Source organism: Leptidea sinapis, chromosome 28, assembly GCF_905404315.1.
Source record: "Leptidea sinapis chromosome 28, ilLepSina1.1, whole genome shotgun sequence".
Taxonomy (NCBI): Eukaryota; Metazoa; Arthropoda; class Insecta; order Lepidoptera; family Pieridae; genus Leptidea; species Leptidea sinapis.
This window is the reverse complement of record NC_066292.1, coordinates 5,846,826-5,870,869: the sequence shown is the minus strand read 5'-3', so window position 1 is coordinate 5,870,869 and position 24,044 is coordinate 5,846,826. Positions and strand designations below refer to the sequence as shown.

Sequence of the window (24,044 nt, the reverse complement as noted above, 5' to 3'; positions counted from 1 at the left end):
AAATTAAGCAGAACAATTTGCATAAACAACTCAATCAATTCTATGTACGCTCTATCTATTACCATATTTAAATCTTCAATAAACTGCGTGCCTAATGATTTTGTATCTGTTGAATTATTAAAGTATGTGCAGTTATTTAAAGCTTCGTTACGGGCAAGTAACGATGTGATAAAGTAAAGGGTGTAAATATGCGTACAGCATTCGACGGAAACTCAAATGGCTCGGGTGTACTAATAACCATAAAGAGTAGTGTGACAAACATGAACTTTGAAGTTTGATATTGAGTTAATATTGCGATTTAATGTCGTTTCCTTTGCATGGGATGGCTGAGTGTAGATTATTATGCATCTCATTACGATCGAAGAGGTTGAATCGAGTATATTACTTTGTTATCTTTTTGCAACTTATCGTTTCAAACCGACTTCAAAAAAGGGGAAGGTTATAATATCCTCCTAAAGATACTGAGGCTTCTGATATTTTATAATTGGAAATCAAAGTTACATATACATATTCTACAATTGTGACCGTTTCGTATTATTTCGTTGGAACGAAATTATAAAAAAATGGCTCTGTCGTAAATCCTATTACTCCACTACTGAATATATAAATGATCAGACAGCCTGGGACTAGATTGTGATTATTTTATAGCGATAGAAATGACTGTACAATATTGTATATTTTTATTGAAAAGAGCGCAGAAAAAGAATGCTGGGAGAGTTTCTTGCGCCGTTCTTTTCTCTCAGAGCGCCATTTGTTTCCGAAGCGGTAGTAGTATCTAGTAGTTACTAGAAATGACATCAAAAAGAATTCTAAAGGAATCAATCTTGAGAAAATAAATGCCTTTTATGCCTTTATGTTTACTTTGAACAAATTTAATTATTGGTACAACCGGTTTGAGGCACTTTAACGAAAATTTTCAAAAAAAGAGAATTAAATTCCCGGTTCTGCAAGAGGTGGAATTTGGAAGCTCAATGTTAATGATATCATCAAGGTGCAATCAGTCCACGTCCCGGTTTTTGTAACAATTAACCGCGTGGAAAGTTGAGAAATATTTTAGGAAATAATTTGCTTGGTTTATTTAAGTTGTAAGTAAACAGCCTACTTATTACTCATGCTTTTATGTTTCCAGAGAAACATACATTATAGTTATATTATATATTAGTAGTGTGTCTTTGTATTAATTTACATCCATTTTTTTTGACTTACTCTTGTAAGGCATGGACTATTTGACGTTTGAGTATGTTTGTTGCATCGCTTTACATATTATATTGTAAATGAAATGATTTGTAAATCGAAAAAAATGGTAAATCATGATATAAAAGAGTGACAATGAGTGTCTTGCTACTTCTTCTCATTAGCTCAACCCTTTACGAAGTAGCGGTAGATTCAATAATTCATAAGCGTCATTTCCGTGACCTTCATGAATAAAGTGATTTTGATTTTATTTATTAATTCTTCTTCTTCGTCGGATTACTCTTGACAGAGCAGTCGTGGTCACGTCGAACGACGAACGATTCTACGCCAGTTATCCCTGGCTATTGCTAAATTTATTAATTAAAACTAGCCAATTACATAACACATGGGTTCCATATCGGTAACTTATTCTGCCGTCAAGCAGAAGTGTGCATGCAAACATTATTGCGTTCGATTTGAAGGGAGCTTTAGGTTGTGATATTACTGTGAATTCGAAACGACAAGACCAACTGAGATGCCCGTCAGAATTTCGTGTTGTTCAGAAATCCTGAGTGGAGTTAAATCTCTCTCTCTTCTGGCGAGGATATAAGGCAGTGATAGGTGGCCGTTGAGATTCTTGTATGTTATTCTCACGTGCTCTACTTTTTCAAACATATGATAGATTCAGTAAATTTAAATGAAATATTTATAGTGACTATTCAAAAGCATTTATTTTAAGCCTAATTGAATAATGATTTTGACTTTGATTTTGATTTTGAAAAAAGTTACTTTTGTGTAGGGCCTTTCTTTTGCGGGATAAATTTTAAGTTAATGTTTGATGTATCAGAGGGTTATATATGTAATTTGGTATGTAGAGAACATTGAATGCACAATAAATAACCGTAATAACATTGTATGTTCAAGTCATACACAAGCACACGATGCAATTCTCGTTACTGTAGGTGGATCCCGTAAATGATTTGTTGTGATTTCAACGAGCGAACACAGCGGGCGATCGCAAACTGCATTCAAACCCAGCACAATAAAACATCAACTCTTATGATAAATGTCGGTAGTGCCAAAATCCTATGTAGAAAATGAGTTGGATTTAATTCGAGGCCTCCTACCACGTTATGGCCTAAGCGACAAGGGTTTGTAAACGATTGGATTCAGTATCTCCCAATCTCTGCAATGGATTTAGGTACGAGTGGCACTGACAAATGTTTACACAGTGTACAAATTTCAATATTAACCGTCAGATTGGTCAGCGGGGCGCAACAGGCCCTAGTTGCTTTTATTTTCCATTAACTTTTTATTGTGCTATCCGAGTTTGAAATTGAATTCTTATTTTGAGTTATACGATTATTGAGTGGTTGGTATACGTGATTTATAGGTTTTTTTTAAAAATAAAAGTAATTTATGCAGTGTAATTAAGAATGTATTAAATAAATCTTTATCGATGTGCGTAGATATAATCTTACATATTAAACTTATTTCGAATAATATTAAACAAATATTAATTGATTTATTATGATGAAGATTTGAACATAACACATTGCTATCTATTCCTATAATCTAAGGTATTATTATTACACTTATTTTGAATAACATTTTACTAATAACTGACTTTGCACAAAAAAATGATGTGAAATAATTTTTAAAAAAAATTTTTATGCAAAATTATAATAGATATTCTTAACCTAAATAAAAGGTTCAATCAAAATTGTGATGAATTAAAAAATGTCTTTTTGAATTCCGAACTCATTAGCAGTTCTTAAACACTCACTATAATCCGACCTAGCAGAGGTCAATCATTGGAGGGTTAATCGGATCAAATTAATTCCGTCAACGTGAAGGTTTTACTGCGTTTTAGTTAACGATCGCACCTGTAGTGAAGTGCGGATGTCTGATTTATATCTCGCACATAACTATAAAGTTCTCGGATGTTTATATTGAAGATTTATTGATGCCATAGTAATGTGACATGAGAACGTGAGGAGTGTTAATGAGGAGAATCTGACAGAGAGGATTTGTGGATTTCCTGATGTGTAAAAAAATAATCGAGACAGAAAAATGTTCGAATGGACTTACGTAGAGACAGATTTAGTGAAAGTATTTACCGTGTAGAAACGAAGCTTTCAGATTATTTGAATATGCTTTAAAGCAACATTTGCAGTGGGCTGGATATATCTGTAGAGTAAAAGACAAAAGATTGACGATGAAGGTAACAAAACGGAAGGGACCGATAGGAAAAAGACTAGTCGGAAGACCCAAGAGACGGTGGGCCGATGACATAAAAGAGATATGCGGCATAGGAATGGGTGAAAGCAGGACATACCCGAAAGGGTTCCATAGTAAACCAATAAGTATCAAATGTACTTAGTTTAGTTTAGATTTAACTGTTTTAATTTAAGTTTAAATTCTTATTTATACAGAAACAAAATGTAAAAAGTGATTCGAGATATATAAAGCTTTATTATTATATTTAGCGTGTAGGAGCTGGGTATGAATAACTTAATGAAATCTTATCAAAAGTTCTCATATTCGTTGGCCTGGAACGATGAAACGGTGCGAATAACATGGCACAAGAACTACAAATTAATCAAAAAAAATTGTTCGAGTGTCTTCATACTTCATTAAGCTGTTTCAATAATATTTTTAATTAACTTAATTTCTTACGTTTTATCAAATTGAATGTCAAATTGTAGATCATGGTTTGAAACCCGAAACGCTAACTGATTTTTCATGTTTACTTTACCTATGTATTGAATACTTTTTAACTCACCTTATAGCGGCATATAAAGAACCGCAAGCTCTCATGAATAGTTTACACAAAATTAATGTATTTTAAAAAATACGGGCGCATGAAACTATTAAAATATAATGTAGGTTAAGTCTGAATAATTAGAAAGTTATACGCATAGAGCCTACATTGTTGACAATTAAATGGGACGTGAATTAAAAACTCAACCTCATTTCTATTGAGCGAAAAAATGTACCCCAAAAGTTTTCATCGTGACCTCACGTGAGTTGCCATGTATTGAATTCGCAATCTCGCTGCAACCTAGATCTGGGTCAAACGTGGCTCGGGTGACAATGTTATCTATGTTCATGGACTGCAGTGTTGCCGCATTAAATAAATGCGTCCCCAGAGTGGGCTAAATGAATGGAGGTTGCTTTTAAATAATGAAGGATTTAATTTAATTGAACGTTTAATGTTGTGGGTCTTTATAAATAACTAAGGAAATTTGACAGAAATAGTGTTATAATGATTAGTGAATTTTATAAGCGCTACCAACGTCATGGAGCCATAAGATATCCAAATTAATAATTACATTTATTTAACTAATGTTATTCATTATTGTTTCAGTAATGTTATTTTATAAGATTGTCACTATGATTAGAAATATAAGTAATAGTATTAATAATTAGTAATAGTATTCAGATCTTAGTTAACTTGATTCGTGTAAGTTGGCACTACAGCAACTAACAGTTGGTAGTGATCACGCATTGATGGTTGTGCCATATAGCAATACTTATTTCCAATGGTGAATTTTCATTTACTGTTTTTGAAACATTAAATAAAGAGGTAAAGCTTTGAGTTTTAAGGGTTAATTTCTGTATCTACTGAACTGATTTTGAAAATTCTGTTACCAATAGAAAGATACCAGATTATTTGTTAGTGACATAGGCCGGTAAATTATTCGTAGTATCGGTATTCGCAAGGTAAGTCAGAGAAAAAATGGTGGAACGGAAACATTTCTTACGAACGCTACCTTCAGGATGAGAGACATATGATTGTATAGTATATTTGGCAGCATTGAAATACCAACTTATATCGAAATCGCGGATATCAGCTAGTAAAAGATAAAGTCATATAACCTAAAAGAAGACTCGGTACATATTATATTGTAGATAAAACGACAAAAACTTTTACCATGCGATATCGTGCGCGACGATTCCCCTGTTGTTTCTGAATAACATCAGTTTTATTATGATGTGTGGTCCCTCTGCGTCTTCTAATGCATATATCACCCGGGGAGTGTTTAGAGGAGTCTTTGAGGTTAATAACAGCAGCCAAATTTGACCGCAGACTACGCTAAATTGTCAAATTAGAGATGCAGGTGTTGTCTTGAGTTCCATAACCACCAGTTTACCAGTGGTAGGGTGCTTTGCACAGGATGCCGGCTAGATTATGGGTACCACAACTGCGCCTATTTCTGTAGTGAAGCAGTAATGTGTAAACATTACTGTGTTACGGTCTGAAGGGCGCCGTAGCTAGTGAAATTACTGGACAAATGAGACTTTACATCTTATGTCTCAAGGTGACAAGCGCAATTGTCATGCCGCTCAGAACTTTTGTGTTTTTCAAGAATCCTGAGTGGTACTGCATTGTAATGAGCAGCGCGTATCAATTGTATCATCGTCGTTGTCATAACAAAAATATCACGCGGTTTGTAAGAAGCTTATTTCAGCCATCTTGTGAATCAACTGCCGACTTCAGTATTCTTGAACTGATAGGAGCCTGACTCCTAAGTTTGATGGTTCCTGAACCATCAAACTTAGAGCATACTCAACCTATATATTGCCCTGCCTACCAAAATATTCAGGTATTGCGGATTTGGGCAGTTGGTTTTTTGGGTTGACTTCCTGTCATGTGAGCCTCTTGCCCATTTGCAACTTTCATATAAAAAAGGGTATGATTTTGAATTTAAATATGTTATAACAAAATACCAACCTTCACGTTACCCATTATAAGGAATGTACCTGAAGTAGGCGTACTTAATACCAGTTGAGTTAAAGCGAGAGTTTTCAAACGGGCCGTACTACAAAATAATAAATAAAAATATTTATTACTCTGTCGATAAGAACGACCACAAAATTAAAATTGATAACGAAATTTATGAACGATGTGGGACTCGAACTCACGACCTCTCGCATGCCGTACGACCGCTCTTACAACTGAGCCAACCGTTCGAGTGACGTATAGTTTATAAATCTTTTATGTCTTGTTCAACTCTCAGATTGTGGCTTCATCTACAGGATCTACTTCACAGTTAACCTGCTCAACCCCAATATTTGCTATCGTTATATTATATATTAGGAAATTGACTTGAGATGTTGATCTTTCAAATCTTAAAAATTTCTTATTTATTTAAAGTCATAACCCGCACTTCTGGGATTTATTACACAAATTCAATTTGAAAACAAAACGAATTTATGAACGATACGGGGCTCGAACCCACGACCTCTCGCATGCCGTGCGAGCGCTCTAACAACTGAGCCAACCTTTCGAGTGACGTATAGTTGATAAATCTTGTAGGTCTTGTTCAACTCTCAGGTTTTGGCGTCGATCATAAATTTTGTTGTCAAATGTAATTTGTGTAATTAATCCCAGAGGTGAGGGTTATCACTTAAAAATAAATAACAAATTGTCAACAACCACAAAACTTTATTTTCCAAAACAATAACAAAATAATGGTCGTTGTTATATTTCATCGTTAGAACCGGTAAATCACTGCGGAAGTGAAAAAGTAGGTCGTTTTTCATTTACGATACCATCGATGTCTCCGCTCTCGACAATCGATAATGATCATTCAATGAATTATACGCTTTTAACTCGATTTAATTATTCGATTATTCGATTATCGATGGCTCCATTCAACGACAAGTTTCAGATCTGTCTCACAGATTAATCTTATCTCATTATTTTTTCAATCTTGCGAGAGTTTTATCACGATTGCTCTCAGCCTTTCAATAAACTGATAATATAATAATGTACTCTGCTATATATATTCCATACTGCGAATGATAAATAATAGTCACTTTTTATAAGTTTCACAATCAAAAATAAATATTTCTCGCTAATAGTATACTGTCCCTTCCGCAGTAAGTGATCGCTCTGATTGCGGAATTTACTAGAAACAGGATCCAAGATTATGTACAAAATACATAAATATGTTGAGAAATTCAATAGAATTATTAAAACACCTATGATGATTATGATGTAATGGTTGATACAGTATTAATGGCTTTCTAAATTCTTATGTAACATTAATGAATTTAATTCATTTAAAGTTCTTACTTCAGACCCGCGTTCGTTCTCTTCTGGTGTGGGGTATATCAATTCGAATGAATATTCAAATTCAAATGTTTTTATTCAAAATAGGATGTGACATCACTTATTGAAAGTCACAAAGCCACCGATTCCAAAATGAATGCCTCAGACCTGACAAGAGCTGGCGCAACAAACTCAGCGGGCTTTTTTTTCATCGAAAAAATATGTTTACAAAGTAATATTGTATAATTAAACTAATTATTTAATAGCCTGAGGTCGTTCACTCCATTCCCCATCTGTGGTATCTTCAAGAAAGTCATTTATGTTATAGTAACCTTTACCACACAAACGTTTTTTAACAATTCTTTTGAATAACGTAATACTTTTGTTTTGGGATCTCGTTGTAAAAGCATATACATCGCCCCACAAAAGACTTACTAACTCGACTTAGCCGAGTAAGAGGCATTATAACTTTATGTCTGTTCCTGGTGTTAGCATTATGGTTATGACAGTTTCTAGATAATCGATTCTATAGATTTTATATTCAATAATTACTGATTTAATATTCCTATTTTGAATTAAAATATTTATATTAAGTTTACTCCTATGTTCCATCCACATCAGCTCTATAAATTAGTATTTGTAATATGCAATGTTTATTCAATCTACTTTCCTCAATCCTCTCCAGGACCAAACAACCTTTATAATCATAGACAAACATAAAATATATAAAAAACGAGCAAGCCGCATCCATTAAGTAAAAATAGCTGGAACCACTTGAAAACAAGCATAAAACTCAATATTTATCACCAGAGTTTCTTTCAATTCACGTCTGAAACTATCTTAGATGTCGTTAACTAAACCCTTAATTTGGTAAAAAGTTCTCATTAACATTCGCCCCGGGGCCAATCGTAAACATAGAACAGTGACATAAATAATTTTAATGCAGACTACAGGAGTGTGTTTGGAATTACATCTGTTGATATCAGGACCATTCTTTTTATGATCGTAACGCATATAATACTTATTTTTATTTATTTATGGAAAAAGATAACAAAAAATAGTATTGATCACCTGATGTTCAGCGATCTCCTGCAACACCAGAGGAATCACATAAGCTTACCAGTGGTTGGCACCTTTGCATAGGATGCCGCCTAGCTTATGGGTACCACCACGGCGCCTATTTCTACCGCGAAGCAGTAATGTATAAGCATTAATGTGTTTCAGTCTGAAGGGCGTCGTAGCTAGTGAAATTACTGGGCAAATGAGACTTAGCATCTTATGTGTCAAGGTGTCAGAATTTTTGGGCTCAGAATCCTGAGCGACGCTGCATTGGACAGGACATATCAATTACCATTAGCTGAACGTCTTGCTCGTCTCGCCCCTTATGATCACAAAAAAGAGCTCTGCCGTCCTTTTATGAAGGTGGTTTTTGAAGGTACCCATGTCGTATCGTCCTGAATACACCGCGCAAAGAAGTTCGTCCCATATTTAATGTAAGGTATTCCTTGAAAACCGAACAGCAGAGAAACGCCAAACATCGAGGTGACGAGAATTATATCTAAGTTTGTTTCGTGTCGTGGTATTCGGCAGCAGTAAACAGAACAAACAGGTCTCATACATATTCTGAAGAAAAGAGATTATTGACGACCCCTATAGCCCAGTGGTTAGTGACCCTGCCGGGTTCGAATCCCAGTGCAATCATTTATGTAATGAATATGAATGCTTGTTTCCGAATCATGTATGTTTATAATATGTATTTATGTCTGTTTAAGTAAGTATATTGTTTTAAATATATCGTTGCCTTGTACCATAATACAGGCAGGCTATGCCTAGTTTGGGGCAAGATAATTTGTGTAAGAGTGTGAAAAAAAAGGGATTTGACTTATTTACAAGCAATAGTCTGACTTTATTGTACTTTAACGTCTGTAAAATTTCGCTCAGGCTTTCAAATCATAGGCGTATTTTATAAATAAATCCCAATTAAGTAACCACCGATCTACCAAGGTTGTGAAAAGCCACACTACCAGAGTATGTTTCAGTCACTCCCTCTAGTAATCGAAGTTAAAATAAACTCAGCTGACGATGTTGATGGATTGGCATGGGAACTCACATCACCTGATAGCTGAGAAAAATAAAGTGTATCATATTGCATAGCGCATACTTCATATTGTATTTTGGCTTCAACACATAAGCAAATTAGTTAGAGATAGGGACGTCAAAGTAACATAATCTGTGGCGAATGTGAAATTTTATGGAATTTGTAGAAGAGTGCAAAGTGTTGAACAATTGCCATTTAATATGTGGATGTATAAATAAGGAAATGCAAAACAAATATTAATTTACTTTGTATATTATCACGTTTTCTAACTTTGAAACTATTAAAACTGTTTACCAAATAATCTAAAGACTCGTTAAATATTTTTTTATTTTTTATTAATAATATCTAAAAGAATATCTTTGTGTACCAAGTAGCAATGACAAAAATCCTGTATTATAGATTATTTATAAAATTGTATCTTTGAATGTTCATATTGAATGCGCAGTATTCGTGCATTTGATTGCGATGAAACTGATCAAAATTTTATTCAAAGTATGATTTTTTTATGGAAATAAGGGACAAGACTGGCCTCCTGCCAGCCTTTTGAAAAACCCAAAAATTCTGAGTTACAATTTCACTCGTCACCTTGAGACATGTGTTAAGTCTCATTTGCCTAGTAATTTCACAAGCTACGGTGATCTTAGACCGATACACGCTAATGTTTACACATTACTGCTTCACGGCACAATTAGGCGCTGTTGTGGTACCCATAATCTAGCCGACATCCTGTGAAAAGAGCCTCCTAGTTGTAAAAATGTTGTAAATTTTAAAAATCTTTTTTCTTTGAAGCTTTTCTCAAAAGCTTAAGTATTGGCGTTTTTTCACTAGTTATAGGATAAGACAACATATTACAAAAACTTAAAAAAAAGGTTAAATGAATTTATGATTCCTTTTAAATTTAAACCTATTCGGAAGAATAACTCAGTATTCCGATATCGCCGGCAATACAGTGTTTTTATTTGTACCAGCCGCATCTGAGAGCATTAAATGTAAGAAATGTTGATTACCGAGGAGCATTTAAACATTTCATCGCGGCCGGGTCTTAAAGCCATCGCTGCGGCTTCCCGTGCGATGAGACTCGTGATCATATTTCACGTTTTACGATCATCTCGTAAAATTTAAAAGCTTATGCTACAGGTGTTGTTTATCTGTTCAGTTTTTGTCAGCGATATAAATGTGGACTTGATAGAGTTTGAATTAGAAGCTCAGATTGTTTCTCGTAATTGAAAGGCATTGACACTGACAAAATTATCATTTGGAAATCTCACATAAGCTTATAATTTCTCTTTGATTATTACGCTTTTACGTCGGAGATACTGAACCGATTTTGATGAAATTTGGTACAGCGATACACTAAAGCTTGGGAAAGGAGGCTACATTTTACCTCGGAAAAATCCATGGTTCCCGCGGGATTTGGGAATTTACTTCAATGAGCTATAACTATGCCAATAGTAGATTTAGCTTGCCATAGTGATCTTGCGCAAAATAAGATTCATATAATATATTGGGAACGGGAGCGAAAACGGGAACTGGAACTGGAATAGGACATGAGATAATCTTCAATTCGAAACTTGCTTATTATTTTTAAAAACCCCTTATCTACGCGGACGAAGTGGCGGGCATCAGCTAGTCATTTCTAAAAGTGTAAGTCATAGATGTATTAAGTTATTTTTCACCGTTGTTACATATTTCTATAGAAATACATTTTGATAAATGATTTTATTAATTTATTTTTTACTTCAATAACGTTTATCGAAGATATAGCGTCAATTATTTAATACTCAATACTTTTTATCTTAATAGAATTGCGTCATTATCATTAAAAGATTCATTATTTTTATATTTAAGTTCTTTTTTCTTACAGCAGCAACATTACTTTATTAGGTAAGGGTTGATTAGGTTTTGTAATACACATTTTTGTACATAAAAACCACAGCAGTATTCCGGTACAGGCACGACTTGGGGACCTTCAAGGATACTCCCACCTTAATAGCAGGTCGCTCATATCTTGACCTTCGTACAGTAGATTTCATGGAGGGATTGTTTGCACTTTCATTCGAGTCATATTCATGTTTAATATATCTTAATTACGTGACACGTTGTCCGCGATGGACTCCTAAACTAATGAACGGATTTAAATGGGGATTACTTCATGGAGTGCAGTTTGGTCCAACTTGAGAGATAGGATAGTTTTTATTTCGATTTGGGACCCATAATAAGTTAAAAAATGATGTGGTGTCGTGGCACACCAGGTAGAAACGAAGTTCCTTCGGCTAATGTAGAATCGACACAAATACATAATATACACTACTCGCTTGTGTATGCGACTGTCGCATCTGCGCACGTCTCATTTAACGGTTTTATTCCACGCACTTTTCCACGCACTTTTTTCCACGGATTTTTTCTTACGGTTTTACTATCACATTTTTTTCAGTTCGGTCGCGCAGCAAAATCCCTATCCCCTCCAAGCTTGCCGTAAGGAACTTCGTTCCAATAGTTTTATTTTTAATATTTGTTTTGTATGGAAATATTTTCTATGAGAGAATTTAGTGACGCACGGTTTGACAGTTCCGCTGTGAAACAATTTAATTATAACCACAGGGAGCATTTTTTACGAAATAATGTTTTGTTTAGAAATATTATTGGCAAATTCCTATAAAACAGTATTTTTTTTATCTACAGAACAACGTCTGTCGGGTTAGCTAGTAATATATAAAAAAACAATATTTTTGAGATATAAAAGTGTAGTTGACACATAAACCTATGTAAACAAAGGATGTTTATGTTACTTACTTAATGACTTACTAAAAGACAAATATTGGCGGAATTAACACTAAAGAAAACTCAAAACTTTTGGATTATTATGGATTTCCGCAAAGTAACGCCTACTTCAATAAATTTTCAATAAATTACTTTTACTAAATAACAATAATTTCAACAAAGATTTTCATATTTTTTTAAATAAAGTGTTATAATATAGCTCTTAAGTTTGTAAAGGCATTATTTAGTTTGAGACTTCCCGGGTGTGACGTGATAATATTTCCTGAGTAACTAACTTTCTTACAAAGTTGTGATTTATTCCCCTCTCTGTTTGGAGGACTTCTGCTATGAATCACTTTCAAATATTTAACAAAAATATAAAAGAACGTAATATTACAGCAAAGATGTTATTTATTTTTTTTAATTTTATGGATGATGTATTTTCTTTGCACGAAATAAACGTCTTTTAATTTTATGAAAAATACGACATTAATAATATAAGTAATAGATTTAAACTTATCAAGCTTTCTGTATCTGTATCTGAGTGACGAATCGTCATAAAATCTGGCACAACCTTAGAGTTGAACGAAGTATACAAGATTTTATGACGATACGTCACTCGAACGGTTAGCTCAGTTGGCAGAGCACTGGCACGGAATGCGAGAGGCCGTGGGTTCGAGTCCTGCATCGTTCATAAAATTTTGTTTTCAAATTTTATTTGTGTATTAATCCTAGAAGTGAGGGTTATGACTTTAAAAACATAACAAATTGTTTAGATTTACAAGAGCGACATCTGAAGTCAATTTCCTAATATGCAAATATTGGGGTTGAGCAGGTTATCAACTGTAAAGTCGATCCTGTAGATGAAGCCACAACCTGAGATCTTTGTTCAATACAAGATTTTATGACGATACGTCACTCGAACGGTTAGTTCAGTTGGCAGAGCATTCGCACGGAACGCGAAATATCGAGTCCCGCAAGGTTCAGAAAATTTTCTTTTCAAATTTTAGTTGAAGGATACTTATGGCTCCGCTAACCATGCCTCCGTCAGCCATACGTCTGACATTTGAAGTCAGGCTTGTTGTCAGGCTGAAATTTGAACAAATTTTAAAAACTGCTTGCACTTATATAAAAATATGGTGACTTTGGAATTGATAAATATTTCCATGATAATATAGTGCTCTACTGATAAAAACTAATTAATTTAATAAGTGATGCTTTCTAACAGTGGCGGCCCACAATGACGTGCCCCTGTATATCGGTATCGCTGTCGCCGTGGTGGTGTTCCTGGCAGGAGCTGCCGTCGTCTACAAGCTGTTGCAGAGGAAGACCAGGGACCACTCCTTATACACCATGACAAGAACAGGTGATTATTAACAACCCATCAACTACCTATAAATTACATACACACCACGCCTGTATACCAGAGAAACAGCTGTTAAATGTATATAATATAATAATAAAAAATTAGTAATAATTCATAAACACACATACCTACATACATACGTACACACACACATACGCACAAGACGTGGTATACGTCTTATTATAAATATTGTAAATCCATTATTAGACGTAAGTTCTACAATAGTATTATAGTAACCTAACTTAAATTTTGTGGATTTTGTGATGTATTAAATAAATAAAATAATTAATAAATAAAACGATACGGATGTCAAGTTAATACGGTCTCGAAATACTTACCTTCTCTCCATTGATATAGTGTTTGCACTGCAAAAGAGAGCTGTTCGTGCTATATATCAGCTTTGTTATAGACAGTCTCTCAAAGAAAAATTTAAAGAAATAAATATTATGACTGTTCATTCTCATTAAATTTATGAAAATTTAATATACATTCACAAAAATCGTCACCTTTTTGCTCTTAATAGTGAGTTTCATTATTATAACACTAGAAATAAGGGATTGCTTGTAACTAATTCTAGTAGGCTTCATAAAATACATAATAGCTTTAAGGGTAAATGTAAAAACTTCTATAATAAAGTCCCAGCCACTGTTCAGGTATTATCTGTAAATAAATTTAAATGTTTTATAAAAAAAATGGCTCTGTCGTAAATACTATTACTCCACTGCTGAATATCTAAATGATCGGACAGCCTGGGACTAGATTGTGATTATTTTAAAGCGATAGAAATGACTGTACAATATTGTATATTTTTAATGAAAAGAGCGCAAAAAAAAATGCCGGGAGAGTTTCTTGCGCTGCTTCTTCTCTCTCAGAGCGCCATTTGTTTCCGAAGCGGTAGTAGTATCTAGTAGTTATTAGAAATGACATCAAAAAGATTCTAAAGGAATCAATTTTGAGAAAATAAATGTCTTTTATGCCTTTTTATGCCTCTTTCTAGGAACTCTTGATTTGCCCCTGTTCAGAACATTTATAATATTCATACACCTAACCAGACCTGTCCAGACTTTTGTAGGTTGTTGTTCATAAAGAGGTTATTTTTTAAGATCAGTTTCGGGAGATACGATTGTGAATTACAAACTTAGCTTTAGCTTGTTTTATCTCTTCGTAGTTCCTGTGAGGCTCCAGAGGTCCCAATAGGAGGCTCCTTTGCACAGCCTATTTCAAGTGTAAACATTCCTATGTTTCGGTCTGAAGGGTGCCGTAGCTAGTGAAATTACTGGAGAAATGAGACTTAACATATTATGTCCGAAGGTGACGAGCATAATTTGTAGAGCCTCTCAGAATTTTTGGGTTTTTCAAGATTCCTTATCGTTACTGCATTATGGCACGGCGTATCGATTATCATCAGGTGAAAGTCCGGCTCGTCTCGTCTCATATTTTCATTAAAAAAACTAGCTCTGGACAGGCATAGAAAGGACAATTAATATTTCCTATTAGCTTCCTTAACTCACCAGTAATAATATGTACACACTTTCTGTATAACACACGTGTTTATAATTTAATATTGAACAAAAGAATATTATCTATAACAGGTAACATAATATATCGCGGAAGCTAAAGTAAGAATGATCTTTTTTCTAACGACATTGTCTGTACGCGATTATATCAAGTATCGGGTTACGTAGTATTTGAACGGAATAGATAATAATGTTCTGGCATGTGGCCCCCAGTCAGTCGGCTGGTAAACGAGGGTCACTGCATACCAACTGTCACTGTAATTTAAGGGCCCACGTACAAAAGGGTTGATGGAGCCTTATTATTAAGGCTGTCTATAACTTGGATACTTCGTGGATGCATAGGAAAATAAAAGAAAATAGGGAATTTTTGTGAAAACGTGGTACTTTCATCGATGGTGTGTTCAGGAGGTCTATTACCAAAATTGAAAGCCGAAGTTTCAGTCCGCAATGAAAGAATGACGAACTTCGAATTAAATACTATTACCAAAGTAATTCGGATCGGTTTTAGTTTTGGAATCATAGACATAACTATGGTATGAAGTTGTAGTTACAATCATAATAATGTCAAACAACGAAAAAGTTAATGTCAAGTGAATTTGGGAATAAGATAAATGAACGACAAAATGTCTAATCGCGAACTTCATATCGATCTTCGGATCCGAAACACTTTCGTTATAGGAAAATGTACAATCCGTCAACTATAACTTCTTATTTCGATTTTGGTAATAGGCCTCCTGGTTTATACGAAATGCTTACTCATTAAAAGCTAATTAAAATACATGCTCTTATATAACCAGATACAGAACCGAATAGAAGAATTTGGTAGAAATCTTTATCAAATTAGGACAAACAGACTCAGTTCACTAAGTGATGAAAGATCAAATAATTAACGTATAAAACCGTATCAGTATAACGACTCCAAAAATTACAATAATCGTAACTAGAATTAGATTAATTAATTAGATTGTATAAAAATACGCAATTATTTTTATACTTTTCGGTGCACATTATATCTATCGTTTTGGAATAGTGTTTTTGAAGGCCGTTGTTTTTTTATTTTTTTTTTATGATTTTTAGTGAATTTGAAGTACACTAATTAATAATTTGTCTAAATATACAAAAATTTTCAATGCAGCAATGGACGTTAGTACTTTGCAATTTGATAACAGACAGTGTTCCGTTACTTTGTACCTAACTATCTTTGACGTATATGCTTTCCAATAAAAAAAGAATCGTCGAAATCGGTTGGCGCGATATTGAGTTATTCGTAAATTTATCGTCCTTTGCTATACGTATGTATAGCAAAATTTAAGACTTTTATGGATTTCTCATGGATTCCATTGTCAGATCTGGACCAAATTACAATGGGACCACTCGGGAAGCACCAGCTTTCAAATAATGAAAGAATTATCAAAATCGGTTCATCCAGTCGAAAGTATTGAGGTAACAAACATAAAAAAAAACTACCGACGAATTGAGAACCTCCTCCTTTTTCGAAGTCGGTTAAAAAAAGAAATAAAATATTCTAGCATTTTGTGTATAACGATATGATCGAAATTGACCAAATAGATATACTATTTGGTCAATTTCGATGATCCGATTATACGTTTTTTACGATGGATGTTACCACCATTCTTTCGGCTACTCTGTGGCCATTGAATTTGGTGCTGACTGTACTTAATTAATGATTTAACGCCGAGCGAAACGTACAATCTGCACTTCACAACCTCTACATTAATCAACGTTGGTTCATTGACCCTAGTTTTTATCATAAACTAAAATTTAATTCCTGTTCTGTGTCAAACTAAAAGATGGGTAGTCCTGATCATTTGCCGTAAAGTGTCTCGTAGTACTTTTTATTTTAATGTATCTTATTCAGTATAATGTATACACTGAGTATAAAGTAACTGTTCCAATAATCTAATTTAATGGCAGATTTTCAACCTGAGATCTACCCAACAGTGGAGAAGCAGTCGCTCTCACTTGCCCCAGACCTGATGCAGCACCGACCTCCAAGATACGAGCATCCTCAACCAGATCCCAGAACTGAACATCACTATGATGTCCCACATTTAACCAACAGGTAAGTCAGTAACTAATCGCTCTTATAAATAACCTGTAGTTAGTGTAAAGTTCTTGCATTGAAGAAGTTTAGAAAATCAGTCGGAGTGTCCGAGTGAGAGTGTGAGAGAGGAGTCAAAAAAATGGATTTAAAATTTCAAAACTTTCAAGGTTAAATACGTATAAAGATACAATTATTTTGGTTCTATAAAATCTTGTAAATAGCTTTATCGTACTCGAATCTAAATCTTCAAAATTTTATATCATTTTCAACGTTGAGTGCATGTTTGGGCTATAATTTTACGTACTTTAGATGGCCGGTTGTGCGTGAAACGTTGCATGTGGCTCTAGCCAAACCAACACCGACGAAAAGTAATGAACCCTATTGGGGCTGTCTAAGGCGTCTCGGAGTGTATGGTTGCCTTCTATGTTTGCTCGGTGTATCGGCTCATGTATTTGTGGACTACGTGAGTGTTTGGTAATATGCTCAGCACACATAATATTGTATATGGTCAGAGCGCCCTTAGTTATTGTAGATACGATCAAGCATAACTCGGAGTATTATGAGTAGGAGTATAGTCGGCTTTTTTCGAACCTAACGATATTTGTAGCTCGTTTATTTCGGTTCTGGATGTGGAAGAGGCTCTTATACTTTTTAAAATGATCTCTAACAACTTGAAGAATTGTATTCGACTATGAGTGAATTATTTACTTTACATTTAAACTTTAAACAGCTATTCCTACTACTTTATATGCCAGCAATTATCAAATCAACTAATATGGAATATTCTTTCAGCTACGCGTCACCTGTGGACCACCAGGTGACACCCTCGGCCTCAACCAAGGGTCACAGCGATGAGTACGACACCAAGCCGTACGCTGAATCAGAACATTCCGCCTCTAGTTGCTTCACGAGCTGTAAGTTTGAATTCTGTGTTTATATTTTATTATTTCTCTTAAATCTATTTTTAGTGATCACCATATTATTATATTTTATTATTATTTGAAATCGCATCACGCCTCCAACGCTTAATTCACCCAACGCAAAAAAATATTATAATATTGCCACAAAAAGTGGATCCTGTAGATGAAGCCATAATATGAGAGTTGATCAAGACATACAAGATTTATCAACGATACCTCACTCGAACGTTTGGCACAGTGAAAGAGTGCTCGCACGTTGGTTCGTTCGAAACCCGCATCGTTCATAAATTTAATTTGTGTACATTATACTTATCTAAACAAAACATAAATACAAATAAACATCCATGACTTGGAAACAAACAGTCATATTTATCATAATATAAATGTTTGCACCAACCGAGATTCGAACCCGGGACCTCTAACTTATTAGGCAGGGTCACTATAAACTCGGCTATATAGATCGTCGGATATAACCGCTAAGTCTTACAACGCTCATAAATTTTGGTATGTTTGTTCAACTCCCCAGCTGTGGCTTTAAACAGAAGTGCTGGTTGGAATACCGCTATCCGTATATTTTAGTTACACAATGTTGCGGATATATAAACTTATTTATATTACAATTAAAAATAAAAGTTACCAAAGGTCAATTCTTATAAGTACCAGTTCTGTTAACAAAGTGGTCATATGTTCTGCTCAACCATGTGTTATATCAACTCTCCCAGTTTTAATATACATAAGTAATTGCTAAAGATACCTCATCATTATCTAAACCCTGGCTGTCCCAACTCTTGGATTATCTGCAGTTGAGTAACAAAAACAGCAGAGCCTTGTTGCAGTCAACTTTTAAATTTATTCAGTGAAAACTCTGAAAATAGGCTTCAAGGCCCACTAGAATTAGTAACCAGAAAATCCTACATCTAGTGTCGCTAACATTGTATCTATGTTGAGCAAGTGCTTTGTATAAAAATGATGTGACCCTCTCCACTAAGATTTTATTATAATAAGAAGAAGAATTACTGTGCAATCTTAGTATATTTATACGTCTTAGATTATGACAGTTGTGAAAAGGTCGAAAAAAATTGAGTTTAGAGTTAACCTCTATTTTGAGTAATTTACGCATAAAGTGATATATGATATATCTCGATCCATTTGACCGCGTGCAACGTAGAGCAGCTCGAATTGTCGGGGACTCAGTGCTCTGTGAACGGCTCACTTGGCGTTGCGTAGAGACGTCGCTTCATTGTGTGTCTTCTACCGCATTTATCACGGGGAGTGTTCCGAAGAGCTGTTTAACCTGATTCCTGCCGCCGAATTTCACCTTCGCACGACACGCCACAATTTAGGATATCATCCCCATCATCTGGATGTGTGGCGGTCCTCCACAGTGCGGTTTTCAAGAAGCTTTCTCCCTCGTACTACAAAGCTGTGGAATGAGCTTCCTTGTGCGGTGTTTCCGGGACGATACGACATGGGTACCTTCAAAAAAAGCGCGTACACCTTCCTTAAAGGCCGGCAACGCTCTTGTGATTCCTCTGGTGTTGCAAGAGAATGTGGGCGGCGGTGATCACTTAACACCAGGTGACCCGTACGCTCGTTTGTCCTCCTATTCCATAAAAAAAAAATAAAAAAAAAAATCATACAAATCGTGAGTGTGTAAGACGTCACGCACACAAAAGTATTAAACCTGGCCTGTTATTATCAGTTGTCTAATAGCGAGAGACTATCTAGACGGATAACTATCTAAGGTATTAGTCAACTTTTAAATTTATTTAGAGAAATCTCTGAAAACAGACCGGAATTTTATAACAATAATTGTGTGTTTTATCTAGCCTAATAAAATTAGTAACCAGCAATTCCTATGTCTAGTGTCGTAGCTATATTGGGCAAGGGCTATAACAATTATGTGATCCTCTCTACTGGGATTTTATTAGAATGAGAATATCTGTACAATATTATATCTGCAGCGGGGTCCATGTATGACGCAGCCAACGAGTCCGTGACTCTCCAACTGGCGGAGCTCGTGTCCAACTCTCCGACGTCACAGTCGCTGGCGGTGTCGAGCTCTGGTGCGAGATTAGCACTGCCAGCTGCTGGAGTGGCTCTGTCAATACCAGAGGGAGCTCTGGCCAGGGGTCGCAGGGAACAAGTGTACGTCGCTGTTGTTAAAGATGACAGATACAGAGCAAGACTTGGAAAAGGTAATTGTAACTATACTATTTATTACATATTCATTATGAATAACGCGATTTTGTAGAGTATTTACAGCTAGTGAAATTACTGGGCAAATGAGTCTTTACATCTTATATATATCGAGCGCAATTGCAGTGCCGCTCAGAATTTTTGGGTTTTTGAAGAATACTAAGCGGCACTGTATTATAATGGGCAGGGCGTATCAATTACCATCAGCTGAACGTCGCGCTCTTCTCGTCCCTTATTATCATAAAAAAATAGAAAGAATGAAATACAAACAACTTAAGTAACTTTCATTTACGCGCAAGAAAAAAGTCTTAAGATTAAGACCTATGCCTTAAAATAAATATTTATAAACAATTTATAGAAACTGTTCTGTTTTTACGTTATTTAAATAAAAATACAAAACACACTTGAGTTCTCTTGACCATATTATATATGATTTTTTTAAGCTATAGATAAAAGAATATACAGGACTTATACATAACAAAAATAAATTAAACAACCTTTGCTTAACAGATGATATTTTGATTATGTCGAACATTATTATTTTAAGGCCAATATCTAAAACAATAAATGGTCATTAACATGAAATTTAATTTAAAACATGATGCTCTAAACTACCTTCAATCACTATGATTATAAATATCTTACATCAAATATTTGTTCTAACAAACCATCACGATTATAATAAATCGAAATTTTATTAAAATTGCTTTTTATATCAAGTTTGCGAACCTATATAATTACGTTATGAAATCGAGCCGTAATTTATGCGAAGTAATCAAGTTAGCCCAAGGCAGATGGTTTTAAAATGTTTTTCCCCGCAGGTATCACGCAACTTAGTCCGGTGGTTAAGTGCGGCCCACCTCGTCTACAGTTCAACAAGTCAGTCATCCTTCAAATACCACACTGCGCTAGCCTCAAGCATGGCTTCTGGAACCTGGCGCTCTACGCCATAGACCACAACAAACCGGACTCTCAACCTAATTGGAAGAAAGTCGTCAACTTGGGACAAGAAACTATAAATACACCCGTTTTTACTCAGCTCGATACTGATAAAATCTTCCTTGTAACCGATATGTTATCCACTTTCGTGCTTGTCGGTGAAAGTTTTAATGGCAAAGCCGTTAAAGCGCTACAACTCGCTATTTATGCTTCTACAACAATTAATGAGTCTTGTACAGAGTATAGTATTAGACTTTATGTGTTCGAAGACACTCCCTGCGCGACGTATTATTGCCAGGAACAGGAGAAGAAAATGGGCGGCGTGCTTCTAGAACGGCCGAAAACATTGCTATTCCAAGATGGCGGATCTAATTTATGTTTAAATTTAGAACACGTAAGTCCCGGCTGGAAAACAAAACCCGGCACGGCGTATCAAGAGATTCCATTCAATCATATCTGGAGTGCCAACTATAACGCTGTTCATTGTAACTTTGTATTGGAGAGGACGTACGACTGCGACAATATTGATTTCACAGCTTCCGCCTGTCAAAGGACGAATCCATCTTACAAGCAAACATTCCGAATATCTATTGACGATCTGTGCAGTCGGTCGCCTAGAGGTCGCTCCCCGCGCGCAGAGTCGCAACGAAGCTTCAATATTACTGAGAATATGCTCGAGGCGAGAATGTGCCGGAGTGACATGAGCGGGGAAGGCAGCGACGGAAGCGTGAAAAGGAACGTTACGGTGACCGAGAACGGAGTTAACGAGTGTGGAGAAGGACCGTTTAAATTGAGCGTGCGAGTTAAGAGGCAGTTATGTGGTATATTGGATCCGCCGAACGCTCGCGGTAACGACTGGCGCGCGCTTGCGTCTCGGCTTGGAGTGGATCGTTATACGACGTGGTTTGCCACTAAGAGCTCGCCCACTGAAGCTATTTTAGAGTTATGGGAATGCAGAGAGCGCGGCCCCGGAGCCATATCATCGCTGGCCACCGCGCTACGACAGATGGACCGGCACGACGCCGCAGACCTACTGCAGGGACGACCTTCGTGGTTATGAAGTACGGACTTCCACAAGCGACGGGCGTATTTATTAATCACACGCTTAGATTAAATGTTTAGACGGCTTCGGCCTTGTAAAATCGTGGTAGTATATTGTATAGAGCTGTATCTACGCTGTTGGATGAATTATAGTAGCAATAATAGTGCCTGATATATTTTGAAGAATTCAACGTTTTGTTGTTTATGTTATTTTATGAGTGTTTGTTTTGCTTTTTTTTCTCTTAACGTGCCAAACTTGTAATTAATGGCGATTCGTTTGGCGTAGGTTCACATTGAGCTTAAATATTAAATGTTAGATGGCATATTACTTCTTGTAAGACTAAAGTGCATTTAATCTATTTCTATCTCACTGTCTAATTAAATTTTCTACCAATATATACTTAATGTAATTATTGTAAGTTTGGTTTTAAAATATTAAGTTTAGAACAAAGTCTAAAGGTATTGTAATGTTGATGGAATCGAAATATTTATAAATTAAAGTTTCGCATATTGTACTTGTTTTTGACAGTTTTTAATAATTTGACTGATTTTTATATTTCATATCTAGTAGTTTGTTCCTGATACCGGAGTTCAACCAATATGTATATATGGTATTATAAAAATATAGACGTACCAAAGGTGGTATAATTTATTTAGCTGGCAATGAGTTTGATGACAAAAGGTGATTGTTTTATATATGTCGAATTAGAATAAATTCTAATTATCTAATACCATTGTAAGTTATCTTCCTTGAAGATCACTATTGATTTCTAAATTGTTACATTCTACACATTAAGTAATACATCATAATCAGTGGCGTGCATATCATATAGGCAATTAGGCAGTGCCTACTTCGTTATAAACCTAAATAAATATAATGTTAAAGTTAATTTAGTTTAATGTGGTTTCGTTATTTTATAACTAAACTTCTATTGAACCCCCAGTCTTAAATTTCCTAAATACCTACGGTAAGCAATCTCAAGGCTCAACTACGACTACTTAGATCTACAGTGCCTACCTTGCTACCTAGAAAACCAATGCACGCCCCTGATCATAATTTTGCTAGAATTTGCTTGAAATTGTTTTAATCTTTATGTTCTGTTATTATGAGCCAGCCATGAGAGGCTTGCTACTTTTGGTAGACAGATAACTACATAATATATAGCATTAACTTTTGTAAATATTGTGTATCACGTAGAGAAATCCTTATAATGATTTTCACACAGACTTAGAATAAGATAGAATTAGCGTGGAATCGATCAGTACATCAAAAATATGTTCTTTATTACAATCTCTACCAAATTAACATTTAAACAATACTAATTTTCATTCCAAACTAAACTTTTGAATTTTTTTGAAGAAGGAATTCCTTCAAGTAAAACGGTTATTTAACTTTCTCTACAAATCACTCCTCTACTTATCAGATGCTGTTAAATATAGGAGTTGTGTACAATCAAATTATATAAACACTTAATTTTTAAAGAACGTAACTGGTTATTTTATGCGCTCTGTCTATCTTGTTTTAATACTCTGAAGATTTGTATAAGAAATCCTCACCGCTGTAGACTATATATTTTTGTTAACGTGATGACTATTAATATAAATGGATCTGTGATAATTAAATAATACGAAATAAATTATGTTTAAATGTGTACTTCCTCGTTTTTTTTTCTGTTTTTTTTTTTTATCCCATAAGTGAGGGATACCACCTTTCTTGTGGACAAGGAGGACAAACGAGCGTACGGGTGGTGTGTGTGGTGTTAAGTGGTCACCTCCGCTCACATTGTCTTGCAACACCAGAGCAATCACAGGAGCGTGTACGCGCTTTTTTTGAAGCGAAAAAAACTAACGGCACGAGACTGATTCAGTCTCGTGCCAGATTTTGGCGAGACAACACGTCCTGAG

The 24,044-nt window shown here is 35.2% G+C and overlaps 1 protein-coding gene across 2 annotated transcripts in view; it reads left to right on the top strand.

Moving 5' to 3' along the window:
* LOC126972950 (netrin receptor UNC5B-like) overlaps nt 1-23,793 on the top strand; it is a 110,705-nt gene extending 86,912 nt beyond the window's left edge. For both annotated transcript variants that reach the window (XM_050820045.1, XM_050820044.1), the window contains 5 exons: nt 13,321-13,458; nt 16,911-17,058; nt 17,833-17,954; nt 19,925-20,158; nt 20,981-23,793. In XM_050820045.1, coding sequence (XP_050676002.1) covers nt 13,321-13,458; nt 16,911-17,058; nt 17,833-17,954; nt 19,925-20,158; nt 20,981-22,158 — 1,820 coding nt within the window. In that variant the 3' untranslated portion in view covers nt 22,159-23,793. The remainder of the gene's footprint in view (nt 1-13,320; nt 13,459-16,910; nt 17,059-17,832; nt 17,955-19,924; nt 20,159-20,980) is intronic.
* The last annotated feature ends 251 nt before the right edge of the window (nt 23,794-24,044 follow it).